The sequence below is a fragment of the Falco naumanni genome, chromosome 3 (genome assembly GCF_017639655.2).
Source record: "Falco naumanni isolate bFalNau1 chromosome 3, bFalNau1.pat, whole genome shotgun sequence".
NCBI lineage: Eukaryota > Metazoa > Chordata > Aves > Falconiformes > Falconidae > Falco > Falco naumanni.
The window spans coordinates 71,950,398-71,966,352 of NC_054056.1; the positions used below are offsets into that span (position 1 = coordinate 71,950,398).

General features: G+C 39.0%; 1 protein-coding gene across 2 annotated transcripts in view; it reads left to right on the top strand.

The window, feature by feature from the left end:
• Positions 1-15,955, top strand: part of SNTG1 (syntrophin gamma 1) — a 353,771-nt gene that overhangs the window by 176,575 nt on the left and 161,241 nt on the right. Inside the window, exon 3 of one of the 2 annotated variants that reach the window (XM_040588489.1) lies at positions 9,972-10,106. In XM_040588489.1, the coding sequence (XP_040444423.1) occupies positions 9,972-10,106 (135 nt within the window). Of the gene's footprint in view, positions 1-9,971; positions 10,107-15,955 lie in introns of those variants that run through there. The other variant, XM_040588490.1, reaches the window with a different exon arrangement.

The window sequence follows — 15,955 nt, forward strand, 5'->3', positions numbered from 1 at the left end:
TGACCATGATCCTATGAAAAAATATGTGGAGGGATGGAAACAGCACTAGAACCAAGAACTACAGCTAAAACCAATTTTGACCTGATAATCAATTAGTATAAAATGGGGGGGTGGGGGGTGGGGAGTGGGGAGCATGCTAAAGAACATTAAATCAAGACAGCATTCTGAAAGGAGTAGTAAGGTCAAAAAGTAATATTAAAATGAAATTTGCCTTTGGGAAGGAGTCCTGTGATGTTTGTTCAGGATGCTATGTATCAGGCTTTAATACTTCAGAAGATCCATGCACAGTCTACATTCTATAACACAGTATATCCCAGATTATTTTCCTGGAAAAAAACATTCTTGGTAGTTTTGAGGTTTGGCTTTTAGACTAGAATATATTCAGTTAGAAAGGATCTACAATGATCATCTAGTCCAACTGTCTGACCACTTCAAGACTGACCAGAAGTTAAAACATGATAAGAAGAGCATTTTGATTCTTTGTTTGTTTTGGGGTTTGTTTGTCTTTAATTACTGTACGCTAGTACGCTAGTATAGATTATTTAAGGGCAATTAACTCTATGCCCAGCAGCAGTAATGAAAAGAGCAGCCACAGAAAGGTGACCTCTCGTATGAGACCTATCTTAGATTTTACAGTGCAAGTACATCAATGGTTCTGTTTCTTGCTCTATCTAGCTTCTAATGGTAGTATAGATTTCAGATTTAGCTCTTTAAAAATCAGCTGCTTTTGTTGCAGCTTCCATGATAGACAAGGGAAGGAGAGGATGACTCCGCCCACTCTAAAAAAAGGTCTGTAATCTGGAGACCCTAAAGAAGCCCCTTTAGCTTCTAAAGCAATAAAATTAAATGAAGTGGATTCAACCCCAGTTTGTCTGCTTTGTGCAAAATGAGCTTTGTGCCACAGAATCAGTGGTGTCACTTCCAAGAAATTTTGAAAATTATGATCTACGTCTTTCCCCCAAAAACAATGGAAATTAATAAAATATAGACTTTCAACCTACTTTTTTCAATTACTTATGTCTAAATAAATCATCAGCATTTACACATAGTGTTTTTTACGTTTTACATTTACACATATGTTTACACATAGTGTAATTTTTAACTAACCCCTCAGCCCTATCATTTTTGGGCATCATCTACTTCGGATTTTGTTCAGAGGAATATGTATTGAGCTGGATCTGAAAGCTCGGAAGGGAAGCCTACTGCAGCTCCATGCCCCCAGATCCAAGCAGTAGTGACAGTATCCACAATAGGCATACGCACATGGAGCACACATACACAGTACATGTATTCATATATATATGTGGATAAGTATATACTATGTATATACTTATCATATGACCAACCACTCAGATCACATACAAACACACAGAGCAGTCGCACAAACAGCACCAACAGCCTCATCCTGCTTCCTTCTCTGGCTGAGCAGGATGGACATCCTCTCATGAGAATTTATGTGTATGTATGTACAGTGTGGACAGTCTGCCCTGCAGCTACCCCTGGATCCCAATCTTCCCAGTTGCTAACAGCTGAGCATACAAGCCCCTAAGGCCTCAGCCCCTCTCCAGCTGCAGGCACAGAAGATCACACACACACGCACACACAGAATCACGCACCACAGAATCCCTTTCCCTGGAAAATAATTTAAGGAATTTAATAAAGACAACAGAACAGACTGCACTGACCAGGGTTAGGGCATGGTCAGAAAAGCATAATGACCAGAAAACTATTTACATGCGACCAACCCCTTTTTCTCCCCCTTAATGCTCTATTTTCCCCTACTTGTTTGTCACCAAATCACTGAATCCCTTTCCCCACCTTTAGTTCCTCCCCTAAACATCCCATAATAAGTCCTGCACAGTCAAAACCTGCATCCCATAATGCATCCCACACTCCCAGGCAGAGACCCCCACTTAGTCCAAAAGGTGCTCTGTTTTTTTGTTATCATGATGGGTTTCACAGCTAGACACTGGGGCTGAGGCTGTCCCGGGACAGCCCTGGCAGGTGACCAGACCAGAAGTCCCTTGTCTGAGTCCTTAATTTGGGTCCCTGCCTGCTGTTGTGCTCCTGTACTCTTCTGGACTTGTGGTGATGGTCCTTCAGTAGGCTGATGTTCCCTTTGATGGAACTGGGAGGTTGTTATTTGGACTTCCCCCATCTGCTACAGTCTGTATGTACTCCTTTGTGTGTGTGCAGACAAGATTTTATCACATAACCTTACAGTTGTGGTTTTTATCTACTTTGCGGATTCCAGAAGGGTTAATTTATTTTTTTTTTTCTACTGATGTGGACAGTCCTTTCAAGCTCACTATCCAAATATTAAGTAATTACTGAATGATTGTTCATGAGTTCAGTATGAGGTGTAATCATCCATTCTGTCAGGTGTTTGAGTTCCCAGTATATACTTTTCAGTTACTACTTTTAATACAGTTTTCTTAATACCTTAACGTTTGCCAGACTTTTCACCAAAACTTCATCTAATACTTGAGCTTCTTATGAAAAAGATGATACTGACTAAATAAAATACCATTGTGACACTATCTCCTTATTAACTTGTCGTTCTCTTCAACAATGGTTTAGTCACTCCAAGCCACAGATATTTTGGTATTATTTTATTTATTTCAACTACTGACATGAAACATAAAGTAGCTGTAGACTTTGCTCCATGTACATTTGTTTAATTGGTTATCTAGTCACTACATTTACAACTTCAAGCCTTCTTTCCCCTCCATCCCCTCTTGTATCAAATTCTCCAATGTACTATGTATCTGGGAAAAATAATCTCTGGTCTATGCCAAAATAGTTACTAGGTAGATTTTGATGATGGCAATAAAAGCTGTCAGGAGGCAACCTGGCTATTTGATCTTCCTCTTCTTCCCCTCTTTCTTTCTTCTGAATATCTTACTGCCCTTCTTTCCCCATCCTTGAGTTCTGTAACCACCACCACTGTAAAAGAGCTGAGCTCACCCTCCAAAAATGATGAGTGCGGCTCAGACTCTCATTGCTACTTCCATCCTCATCCTTGCTAATGGCAGTAAATGGTTTGTAATGAGTATCAACTAGCATAAAAGCAAAATATTCCACATAGATGCACTGAGTCTAGAGCATGTTTTCCGTAGTGTCCATGACACTTTTTTTTTTTCTCCTTAATCTAATCATTTAATTCTGAATAATTGCTGCTCCGGTGCATTGAATGTCCTTGAGGGAACCTTGTCCTTTCATAGTAATGATGTTTTCATGCATCCCTTACTTTTTCTAGTGTCTACTAGTGGGATTTGGTTTGAGATTTGGACACTGACGTGGTCTTGCCTACTTGTAGGTACCTGCACATGCACTTTGTGCCTAAGTTCCTACTGCAGATCTGAGTAGTACAGTCAGTGGAGCCTAGTGAGCAATTCCCTTCTCCGAAAACCTGCTGAATTGCTCTGTGTGCTTTTTGTCTATAACAAGCATTGATCATAATGAGAGCTTAAAGACTTATATGTAGACAGGTACACATTGACGTCAATCCCAAGATGATGCCTATGGTCCTAATGATTACTTTCTTTCTGAAGCATCTTATCTATAGTCTGTGCTGCCTTTCAACTCATCCTTAAGTAGTTTTATTCTCCAAGAAAATACCTTCTGTGCCAGACAATTCAAATAGCACTACAAAAAATGAGGTCTTACACACATACACATATTTTTTCTAAGGGAAACTACTTGGTATCTGATGATGGGAAACTTACAGTTAATTTTTTGTTGTGGCTTTTCCACTTGCTAGCTGTGGGAAGTTTTCCATTTTTTCATATTTAATTATTCTTGATTTAGTTATTCTGGATTTTGCTCTTTTCCCTCGTGGATCAGCAAATGTGTCCATTGCACTGGTTCTTGTACTTATTCAACAATTTCTAAACCATAAGACTATCCATCTCATCTTTTACCCTTTATCCTGAGCTTTCTGAACTTTACAAGAGCATAAATTGTAGAGTCACTGGGTTCTTTAAACGCTCTCCTGTCTTCACTTGACCTTATTCTATATTCTGAAAACTATCTCTTGGAAGATAACCTCAATCTCTGACACAGTACTGTCCTCTGCAGTGAAAGTACCCTTCTGATTAAATTGAAGACTTGGGATGTTTGTAATCCATTAGAACATTTTCCCCTTAGATACTTTTTTTTAACCTAAAGTTGATATTTTCCATGTGCTTGATGAACAAGCTGCATGAGCACCTTTTTAACTTTTCTAACTTCCTGACTTTTGAAATCCCATCCTTGTATTAGCTTGGCTTTTTTTATTTCTAACATAAGGTCAAACTTACTTAAATTAGTAAACACCCCATTCATTTTCATGTTTATAGTCTATTCATCTTTTTTTACAGTGCTCTCCACTGTTTCTTTGAAGCGTTAGTTTGAATTGGTAATCTGTCCTCTGCTTTATGAATCCTATGAATATTCTTGTAGAGTTCACAAACTTTGTAATTTGATGCAATTTTTTTCACAAGTCTAGTGACCTCTGTTTCTATATCCATCTTGTTGGGGTTTTTTGCCTGCCACAGAATGTGTTTTAATTTTTAAGCAGTATTTTGACCTTCTCATTACTTTATTTTATAAATTTTATTATATACTATTTTGGACTGTTTCCCATCACCTTTATGCCAGCTTCTGATTTGCACTTTTTAGCCTAAGAGGATTATTTCCTTTGTTTATAAATGCTATCAAATGGCAATGCTGGGATTTCTAATACCTTTGGTTTGTGCAATTTTTCTTAAATCTAGCTTCAACTCATAATTTAATCTCACAATCACAAGATGGAAAATGACTGCCAATTTACAATGTCTGTCAGAATGTCATGTAATAGGTGAATTAAATTTAAAGAAACATGCATGTTCACGCAATAGCGTTCAATTTTATGATATCTTATCTCTTGGTCTCAACTGTAATGATATAATCTAGTCCTAGTAAGCTTACTGGCAAGTCAGACATCAAAACTTGTTTGTTTATAGTGTCAGAAAATGAAAGGCTTTGCTCTAAAAAATACCTTAGTTGAGTAAGAAGCTCATATATACACATACTTATATAAATATATGTTTTGTTATAAATGTCTAATTTACATATTGATTAATCTGACTATGAAAAAAGGAAATTCTCTGTAAGACTGTATTCTTACAAGAAGAATGTCATAGCCAAATACTTACCTGTCAAATACCTGGAAAATCAAAGAAAAAGAAGATTAAGTACAAATTTGAAATTTTCCTGCAGTTCTTTTAGGTTGGAGTGTAAAACTCCTGTGGGAATGGACTTGCTATCCTTTGCAGTGGAAGATTTTGGTATCTGATAAAAGATGTTCTGAATGACAAGCTGAACGCATCCCTGTGTATCTGGACTGCATTCCCATTTTTGACAATATGTATGCTTTTCACTTATGATAGCAACACCTCCACAGAATGAGTAGCTGGACCATTCAAAGAAACATCCTTTATGTGCTTCTGACACATATTCCTACATCTCGTATTCATTGCCTTTATGCCTCCGATTCAATTTTCCTTTTTATTATAATAGCTGTGATTATAAAGGAGTGACAGGCACATCTCTAAATACTCAGAGGTCAGCCTCAGTTCAAATGAACATACAAAAATGTGGATATTAGTCTGAACTAAACTATATACATATTTAAGGCAGTTTCTGCAACCCATTCTCCTTAGTGGTATTTGATTCTTCATGATAGAAATATATTTCATGGCTTAAAACTAAATTGCAGAGTTTATATATATATATATATATATATGTATATAAACTGATCTATCTATTGAAGTCTTCCTACTGATGTGAACCTAGAAGAAGCGAAGCTACCTTGATTGTTTTATTACCACAAGGCAAAAGAGATAGATAAGATAGCATAAACAAAAAGATATAGTCATATATAGCCTGAAAACTAATGAAGAGTACTTAAAATTGCCAGAAATACTGAATAAGTCTCCTCCAGAACAAACCACAGAAAAGTTTTAGATTTTTTTTTTTTTTTTCTTATAAGAAATGACAAGGAAAGCAACAAATAGTCGGAAATGTGAACAGAAACTTCTTCAACAGAAAACCTGTCAGTAGCCTTATTTAGGCCAGATAAATTTTTTTAAAAAATAAATAAAATGTTGGAAGTCCTCCAGGAAACTGACTTTGAAATCAATAGGTAACTCTAAAATTTTTTCTCATAGAGTATTAATTTAGGTGTATGTTTGGTAGAGACTCTGCTGCTAGCAAAATATATAGACTGTGGGTTTTGTGTATATTTTACCTGAAATGAATTTTGAAATATTTTGAGGGCCATATATATTGCACCAAGGTGTTTATGGTATGTAAGCTTTTCTAAATTCGTTTTAGGCAAGTTATTAGGGCCAGGTCTTGTACAGAGCTAATATGGACAATGTGCTGTAAGTCAGGGTGTAATGGAAAAAGATTTTTAAATGGCCTTCTTTTCACTCCCTTGTTGCTGGTAATAATAAAGATGTGACCATGTTCTTTGTAGAAGCAGTCTGCCTTGAGGGCTCTGCCAACCTATACGGTTCTCTGATAGTGATCTGAAGTAGAAAGTTCAATACAAACTGGTGTAGCAAAGCAGAGAGGGATGAGTTTTCAGCTCCTCTTGTAGTTATTTTATTTCAGGAACAGTAGGCAGTCTCTAAACTCCTGCCAAGGACATCAGCTCTTGCTGCATCAGTGTTCTTGTCTAACTCAGCTTAAAAGGGTGTGGAATGACACGACAGAGGCAGTACTGTGCAGGTGCAACATTCACTGCAAGTGTCACGTAGTTACCTCTGCCTTCCTTCACCACTGCTTTTATTGAAGTCACTGACTCCTCTCCCATATTGGAAACTCATTCTTCCACCACTGTATTTTGCTTAAATATCCATTCCTTAGTCTAGCTCATCTGCTTCATAAACGTGTGCAACTTTACACAGTTTTCTTGCCCTCTTCACAACAGGTGCCAAACTCTATACATAGGATGAAGAAAGTAGGATGCTATAAATGTAAGCAGGGCAATGTTCCTGGCGATTTTGGCTCAAACATACAGTCAAGGTGTATTGGCGTAACAAATTGTTATCAGCTGACCTATGCTTCTCTATCAATGTCTGTTTTAAGGTGATGAAGTCCATCACACATTTGAGCACCAGAGGATGCCTTGCATGGAGTCACACTGACAGTTACAGTAGTGTGGCTTACGTGCTGTATGCTGTTTTATTGCTGTAAGTCAGGGATAGGGCAGAGTCCTCTGCCAGTGGAATGTAGAATGCTTGAAGGGTATTTTTTTGCACACCCTCTCATGGAATATCTTAACAATTAGTAATGAGTACAAAAGCTAACATCAGTTATGACCCCACACCTCACACAAACACATGCATACCATCTGAGCTCTTAAAAAGTTAGAGATGGCAGGGATATAAGCTAGACATATGATCATCCTCCAACCAGATTTATTTTACAGGGGCCACATGGATGAAAAATGTTGATGTGCATGGTAATTTAAATGAAACCATATATACAGGACATCTTTCTGAAGTTCAAACTCTGGATGAGGATGCAGGAGCTCATATCTTTATTTGATTCAGTTTATTGGATGCTTTGAAAGGGCACGGGGTGCAGAAGAAAAAATAAATTTCAGCAGACAAAAATGAAACATAATGAAATAAATAACTTCCAGTCTTTGTTCTCAAGGACTTCTCTTGAGCTTATCTAATGAAACTGAACTACATGCTTCTCCTTTTCCACATGGTTGTTAACGCTGCTTTCAGGTAGGAAAGGGAATGAGGTTATATAATCGAAGATTTAATTTTGAACTGTATCGTAAACCAGCTTTCATAAAGCCCAACAACACTGAAGTGGTTCATTACATTTTAGAGTGTCTGATGTAAATAAGACCCCTGAGTGTGTATGACTGATCTTTCCAAAGGCCAAAATATTTTGATGTTCCCAAAATTGGTCTCCTTGTTCAGACTGAATAAGCTCAGTCCATACACATTTAGAAGCCAACTTGAATTTTAATTTTATTCTAAATGGCTAATTATGTCTGCTGTGGTTATCTGCCTCTAATTTGCACAAAGAAGCCCCTCAGCAGGGAGGCAGTTACTATAATCAGGGGCAGAATTTATTCCATTGCCAGTTATCCTGGGAGGTGGAAGGGCAGGTCTGCAAACTTTTGTGCAGGAGAAAGACATTTTACATTTTTATTATTTGCCTGTCCATGTCAATCAGTTTCTGTCTCATCCTGTTAAAACAAAACAAAACAAAACAAAACAAAACAAAACAAAACAAAACAAAACAAAACAAAACAAAACAAAACAAAACAAAACAAAACAAAACAAAACAAAACAAAACAAAACAAAACAAAACCTGAATGTTAGAACAAGGCTGTATGATGTCTTCTGACCAGAGCTTTCACTGACCTCTGTGTGAGTTTAGTGTGTAGACCTCTTCATTTTTATTTCTTACTTAACTTAAAAATAATAAAAACATCAAAGCCACTTTCAAAGTTATGGCTGAGTTATATACATTCGTTACTAGTGTCCAAGGGAAAACAATTTCCTAAGCTTGAGTGTTGAGCATGGAGCAGAAGTGACAGAATAGTTTGTTGGTGGAGGACATTACGTAGAGCTATTTAAAGGTTGTCCTTGACCTTTCCACCTCTTTTAAAACCTCTTGAGAACAATTTAAACTTTTCTTCTGCCATTACCTACAGTCAGTTCCATATTTGTTTTTGTTCTCTCCACACGATGGATGTAAGGTATCAGAGCACATTATGGGGAGATCTTCTAAATTCTCTTTTAAACTCTTGTCTGAGAAAGAGCCCTTGGATTCAGCCAGGTCAACCTTGGCAGTTAAAGTTCGCAGCAAGACTTTTGTTTCTTTGATCTCTCTAGCCAACTTTTTACAGAGCGTGGATTGATATCTGACCTGAATGAAGACAACTGAAGTTTTATTATTGGCACTGATGGGTCCAAGATTTTAAATACTTTTTGTATATGAATTTTCTTCTGAGATACATACATGTATACTTACATATCTGCAGCTACGCAATACATAGGTATAAGTATTAATATTGGTGAATTACATGCTGTAAGGCTAAATTTTTTAATTGTTTATAAGCAAATTTCTCATACCAAAAATGCTATACCAACATGACTTTTGTCCATTTATGCAGTGTTGTAGAATGCTATTTTCAATGCAGCATTCAGGGAAACATTACTAAATACTGCAGGTACTTAATCATGCAGACTTTTCCGCTACTCAGACCTCTTATGTATAGTACTCAAAATAAGTAGCACAAGTAGGTACTAGCAAAATGAAGCTGTTAAGTTGTTGGAAAGGCCTTTATTGTATATTGAAAAGTCCTACAGAATTCAGATCTCTAACCATAAATGTAAAACACAGAAGTGGAGCAAAAAGAAAGTTACTAGACGGAGTTGCATTCTTTGATCTCTCTTCTATTATTCTTAACTTCAGCAACCTCATTTGAAAAGGAACATAAAAGCATAAGGAAGGAAAAAAGATTAGGAAAGGTCCACTACAGGTTCATGTAGGCTGTCAGTGCTCATATCTGGCTAGTTTGGCAGTGGTTTACGTATTTCTGTGTCAAAATCAGTGTAATATGTGGAACATCAGCTTTCATTTCCAAGTGAGGTGTCATCATTTAATAAAGAGATGGAAAGTAAGAGCAGAGTTGCTCTGAAGCAATCTGAAAGGAGTTTCACAGATTCATCATGGGCAGAATAGCACTTTTTTATTGCAGTCTGCCTTCGCTACCTGCTGCTGTAACCATCATTCTCTTGTAGTCTGAGCACAGTAAATTAATGCAGTGATCACTGGTAATAGTTTTGGATATTTGTTGATGTATTTATGGTAACTGTACCTATCTCAGCTCTTCTGTTTCAAAATACCACTTCCAAGTAATGCAAAATGCTGAGAAAACTTTTTTTTTTTCTTTATTCCTTCCTTTGAAGACAAAGACAGGGATTTGTTTGCTGCAGGATGGTAACCAGGAGCCTTTCAAAGTGCGACTGCACTTAGCCAAAGATATTTTGATGATCCAGGAGCAGGATGTGATCTGTGTGTCTGGTGAGCCTTTCTATTCTGGTGTAAGTAGTTTTTATTTTTTTCTTTAAGATGTACTTTATAAAACGCAAAATTACTCTGTGTGTATGTGTGTGTGTGCATATGTGCAAATGCATATGTATGCATTTACTCCCATGGTTTGATATTCCATTTTGTTCTGTTAACACTAAGTATGTTTAACCTTAGCAATACTCATCTAAGAAGCAGCAGTAAGATAATGAATAAGTTATATGCATGACTGCAGTATTTTTTCTCTGCACTCACCATTGAATATTGGAGCCACTGATTGAGATAGGAATGACGTAAGCATTGTGATGGCACAAGCACACATATCTCAATGTACTTACATATCTGAGTATTGTCTGTAGAGTTGATAAGACAGTTAATGGATAGTTGTTATGGCAGGGCTTTGCTGGTAGAGGACTTATCTGCTATCCTCTGTTGCTTTCATTGCTTCATATGGTAGCACAACACCAGACTTTGTGCATGCTGCCAATCCATGCTGTGAAGATTACTGATTTTACCAGCACATCATGTTAATAAAGCTGGACTTCAGCTGGAACAGTGTAATAGTGTGATTTACGTATTACTTTTTTTACATGATGTGTCACATTCCTTGTTTAAGCATCGTATTGAATTTTGTGGATAAGAAACTGAGCTTTGCAGGCAATTATTTGAAAGATCTCTAAAATGTAACACAGAATAATATTGTAGGTTCTGGAACTACTCTAATGCTAAAGTTTTTATTTAATTATAGAAGATAGCAAAAAATATTATAAACTATTTACTATTCATTTCTATAGACATTTTTATAGATACTGTAATTATATTTTGCAGAGGCATTTTTAAGATATATGGAAAAATATCATACCCATTCTTGTCTCATTTTGAGCTAAATAAAACCATCATAGGATTTTAAATTAAATCTTGTGATGCATAGCAGTGTAATATCTGTTTATGCAAATGTTGTGTGACTGCTATTATGTCTGTCTTTTATTAATTAATTGCTGCTGTTGCCACATCTCTGTATCTCTAAAAAGAAGTGTAATAAAAAGATAGAAAGCAGAAACCAGAAATAAATTGATGGAATGTTAGCAGTGCTGACAGTGTGGAAGATTAATGGAAAATGTATAGGAGAACCCATCTCTCTGTTATGAACATCTCAAGGTGAATGGTTCTGAGTTTTTCTCTGAAACAAAAGGAACACTCTACCTACGTTGTCTCCATACAGGCTGGGTTTCTTTGCATGACAAATTTGACATTATCTTTTGAGACTTTCATACTGTGCAAATAGAATTTACTAATACAGGTCTGTGTGCTTTATATGCAGTATAGGTGCACCTTTTAGCAATCAAACAGTACCATTCCTCAACATACAGGACATCTAGAAGCCCAGAGAGAAATTATGAGTTCAAGCTCAGTCTATAGCTGTTCAATTAGCAACAAACTCAGCCAGCAAGGAAGGAAGTGGCGGCAGCAGTAAGGTCTGTGCCCAGGCTATCGAGGTGGGCAGGGGGTTCCTGGGTCAGGGGAACCCAAGGAATTGCTGAATACCCTTCCAGGTATTCCTCATGAGCAAGGCTGACACATCTTAGGCATTTCAAGGAGCAATTGCGGGAGATATAAGTGGCCCTGGAGAGCCCTAGTGAGCAGGACATGCCATGGCAGTTCACACAGGAGGGCCCACAGGGAGGGCTGTGCACCCTGCACAAAGGTCCACAACCCAGGGAGGCACTCTGGGTCCCTGCTGGGATGGTGGGCACTCCCCTCAGGGTTAAAGCCAGCGTGTCCACCGAGAAAGCCCTGCGATGTTTGATGCGTCCACCCAGGCGGAACTGGTAAGGAAGGAGGCTTCAGCACAGGTGGCAGGTTGCCACTAGTGCCCTGAGCCTTCTCCTGAAGAACAGGTAAGTACCTGCCTCAGGTGTGCGCAGGCTGACACTCTGTTACGGCAGGTGGCCAAGTGGCAGGAAGCAGTTAAAAGGCTGCGCAGTATTAGGGGCTCTGAGGTGGAGACTGACAGGAGGCTTCAGAACCAGCTCCTGTCACGGACACCCCAGAGGATGAGGCACCTTGGACCCTAGTGACCGACAAAAGCAGGCCTCTGCTTCAGTCCCCACCCTCCTGCATTACAACCAGAAGCAGATATGAAGCTTTAGCAGCTACAGACACCCATAAGCAAGGTCTGTGTGGAGATACCGTACCAGCAGCACCTTGGTCACTGCAAAAAGACATGCTGGGCGCTTGCAGTGGGTGCCTGTTGGTTGGGGGGCACTGAGGCGCCCATCTGCAGCTGGTAGGGGTCGGGTGAGGTGGGCTGCTGCCGGGAGCTGAGGCCCGAGGTACTGCGGGGAGGGGGCCACATATTGCCCAGAGCACAAACTGCTGTGTCCTCTGGTGCTGTTCCACGTGGGCACGAATGGCACCACGAGCCAGAACCTGGGCAGAATCAAGGAAGACTGCAAAGCCCTGTGACTGCAAGTGAAAGAATTTGGTGCCCAAGTTATTTTCTCTTCCGTTTTACCAGTAAGGGGAATGGGTGCAGCCAGAAATAGGCATATAATGCACATCATGTAAATGTGGACTTCCAGCTGCTGCTGTCATGAGGGTTTTGGCTTCTATGGCGATGAGACATTCTTTGACTACAGGCTGTTAGGGAGGGATGGGTTCTCGCTGTCGAGAAGAGACAAGGGAATCCTTGGCAGCCAGCTGGCCAACTTGCTGAGGTGGGCTTAAAGGTGAAGAACTTGGGGCAAGGGGTCCAAAGTGGAAATACTCTAGGCCATCGCATCTAAATGGGGAATAAACCAGGCCAACCACAGCAATAGGTTCCTTAGCTGCCTCCCAAGATGAGTTCCGAAATACCAAGGACCTCAAGGTGTGTGTGGCTATGGTGGATCCTCTTGCACCCCTTCTGGGAAACCGGCACGCTCCATTACCTCTCTGAAATGCCTGTACACCAGTGCATACAGCACAGGGAATACACAGGAAGATTTAGAGATCTGTGTGCAGTCACAGGGCCAGATCTCGTTGAAATTAGAGATATTGAGGGATAGCTTGTGTGACTGGAATGCTGTCATGGATGGCTGTGTATTTTTTAGGAAAAACAGGCCAGAAAGGAGAGGTTCCAGAGTTGCTCTGTATGTGAGGGAACAAGTGGAATGCATCAGGCTCTCCCTAGGGGTGGATGCAGAACAAGTCAAGAGCTTATGAGTAAAGATTAAGGGGCAAGTCAGCATGGGGGATAGTGTTGTGGGTTTTTGCTTACAGGGCAACTGATCAGGAAGAGGAAGTCAATGAGGCCTTCTACAGACAATTGGAGGTAGCCTTACAATAACAGGCCCTGCTTCTCATGAGGGACTTCAGCCTCCCTTTTATCTGCTTGGAGGACAACACAGCTAGGCTCATGCAGTCCAGGAGGTTCCTGCAGAGCATTGATGATAACTTTTGTGATGCAAGTGGTAGAGGAACCAGGAAGGTGAGGCGTGCTTTTAGACCTTGTCTCCACAGGGAAAGAAGTTCTGTTTGGGATATGAAAGCTGTAGGCAGCCTTGGCTTCAGTGACCGTGAGATGGTGGGATTCAGGATCCTGCATGGAGGAAGCAGGGCAATAAGTAGGGCTGCAACCCTGGACTTCAGGAGAGCTACATTTGGCCTCTTCAGGAACCTGCTTGGAGGAATCCCATGGGTTAGGGCTCTGGAAGACAGGGGAGTCAAGAAGAGTTGGCTAATATTCAAGCATCACTTCCTCGAAGCTCAATACGGGTGCATCCACATGAGTAGGAAATCAAGCGATGGGTGCAAGAAGCCTACGTGGATGAGCAAGCTGGTATTGGCAACCCTGAAACAGCAGAAGAAAGTTTACCGGATGCAGAAAAAAGGACAGACCGCTTAGAGATATATAGAACCATTGTCAGTACATGCAGAGAGGTGACAAGGAAGGCTAAGGTCCATTTGAAGTTAAATCTGGTGAGGAAGGTTAAGGACAACAAGAAAGTCTTCTTCAACTACGTCAATAGGAAAAGGATAACTTGGGAAAATGTGGGCCCGCTGCTGAATGAGGTGGGTGCCCTGTTGACGGAGGACACAGAGAAAGCGGAGTTACTGAATGCCTTCTTTACTTCAACCTTCACTGCCAAGGCTGGCCTTTCCATTTCTGAGACCCTGGAGGCAAGAGAGGATTTCTGGAGAAAGGAAGACTACCTCTTGGCCAAGGAGGATCACGTTAGAGATCACTTCAGGAAACTTGATCTCCAGAGTTCTCTACCATCTCTGACCATTCTGTGATTTTGTAACACACGGTGTTGCATCATTAATCCACCAACCCCATTCTGGCATTACTTATTAAAAGATCATATCACTCAAAAATATGACCTTCATTATTGTGCTGTAATATCTGTTACTTTTGCTGAACTTTTTATTTAAATGTCTTCATGCAATGTATATTTAATTTATTTTTTCTTTTTTTCCCATTTAACAGCAAGGCTTTCTCTGACAGTTTTGCCCACCTGATTAGTTTTGCAATGGCACTGTAGAAAATAGTGGGTGATTTGCTTCACCAATTACATTCCTGCTATCTTATCTGCATATTGAATACATAACTCATTAACTGATCAATATTAGTGTGGCGATGAGGAGTTTCGTATCTGTTGGAAATGTCATTGTTAGGCTAGTGAATTTTGAGCACTTTACCCTGATTTCCTCCGGAATTCAGACTAGGTCTTGAATCAGTATGTTCATTCCGAATAAGGAGGATTGGTATTTTGCAGACAGTTAACTGTCATCTTGTCACAGGTCATTTCAGTCATCTGGAATCATGTGCTTTCATTGTATAGCATGATCAGACAAGTTCCATGGGCTTTTGTTTTTGGTTTTTTTTTTCTTCTTCATTTTTTCCTCATTTTTATTCCTGATTTATGAGGTTTCTTTTTTTTTTTTTTTGTTTTTTTGTTTTTTTGTTTTTTTTGTTTTGTATTTTTTTTCATCTTTTACTTTGCTTGGTTGATTTTGTTTTGTCTTACTTTCATTCTAGATGACTGACCACATCTATTTTTCTATATTCTACAGAGCAAGAGCAAATGTTTTCATTAGCAACTGGTATTGAATACCTCATAGAATAAACTGAATAAGAAAAATAAAATTTTTAACTAAGGGACAATAGCATTGTTAAATTTTACAGACAAGTAGCTACAGTAGAAGTCATTTTAATATGTTTTAATAAATAATATTCAAATAATTTTATTACAAATTTTACTTACTAAGTTCTGCACTGTTAAGGAGCAAAAGGCTTGTTACTATGTTTCTAGTTCAGAGGAGTGCCTCTTCTGTTTGTTGGATCTGAAACAATATGCATGCTCCTCTGTGTAGGACAGACTTTAAACAGGCAATTAACGTTCCAGTGGTATCCTGATCGGCATTCAGTGGAATCATATAAATTAAATCGATGGCTCCTTAGGAATGAGGTGTTTCTTAATTTCAGTATACGGGATAAGGACCTAGTTCTTAATTTAGAACACTTCCTTTTTGGTGGAAAACAGTTCTAGTTTCTGAAAACTGAAGTGCAAAGGAATCTTGTTTCTTATTTCATTGTATACATTTTAGAGTAAGAAAATTATATACATAAAAGATCATAAGCAACATAAACAGTGTTAAACACTAAAAAAAAAACAAACAATCTGTTTCTTTAGTAGACTGAACAAAATGATAGTGTTAGTGAGGGTCCTGCCGCAATTGTACTTGTAGATTAGATCTAAATTTGAGCATCAATTGCATCAACAAGTATTACAGAGATTTCTTTGTGTGCAACAAGAAAGACTTACTTTCCAAGAGATATGAACAGTGGGTTCTGCATTATGCTGCTAGTGGTTATCTG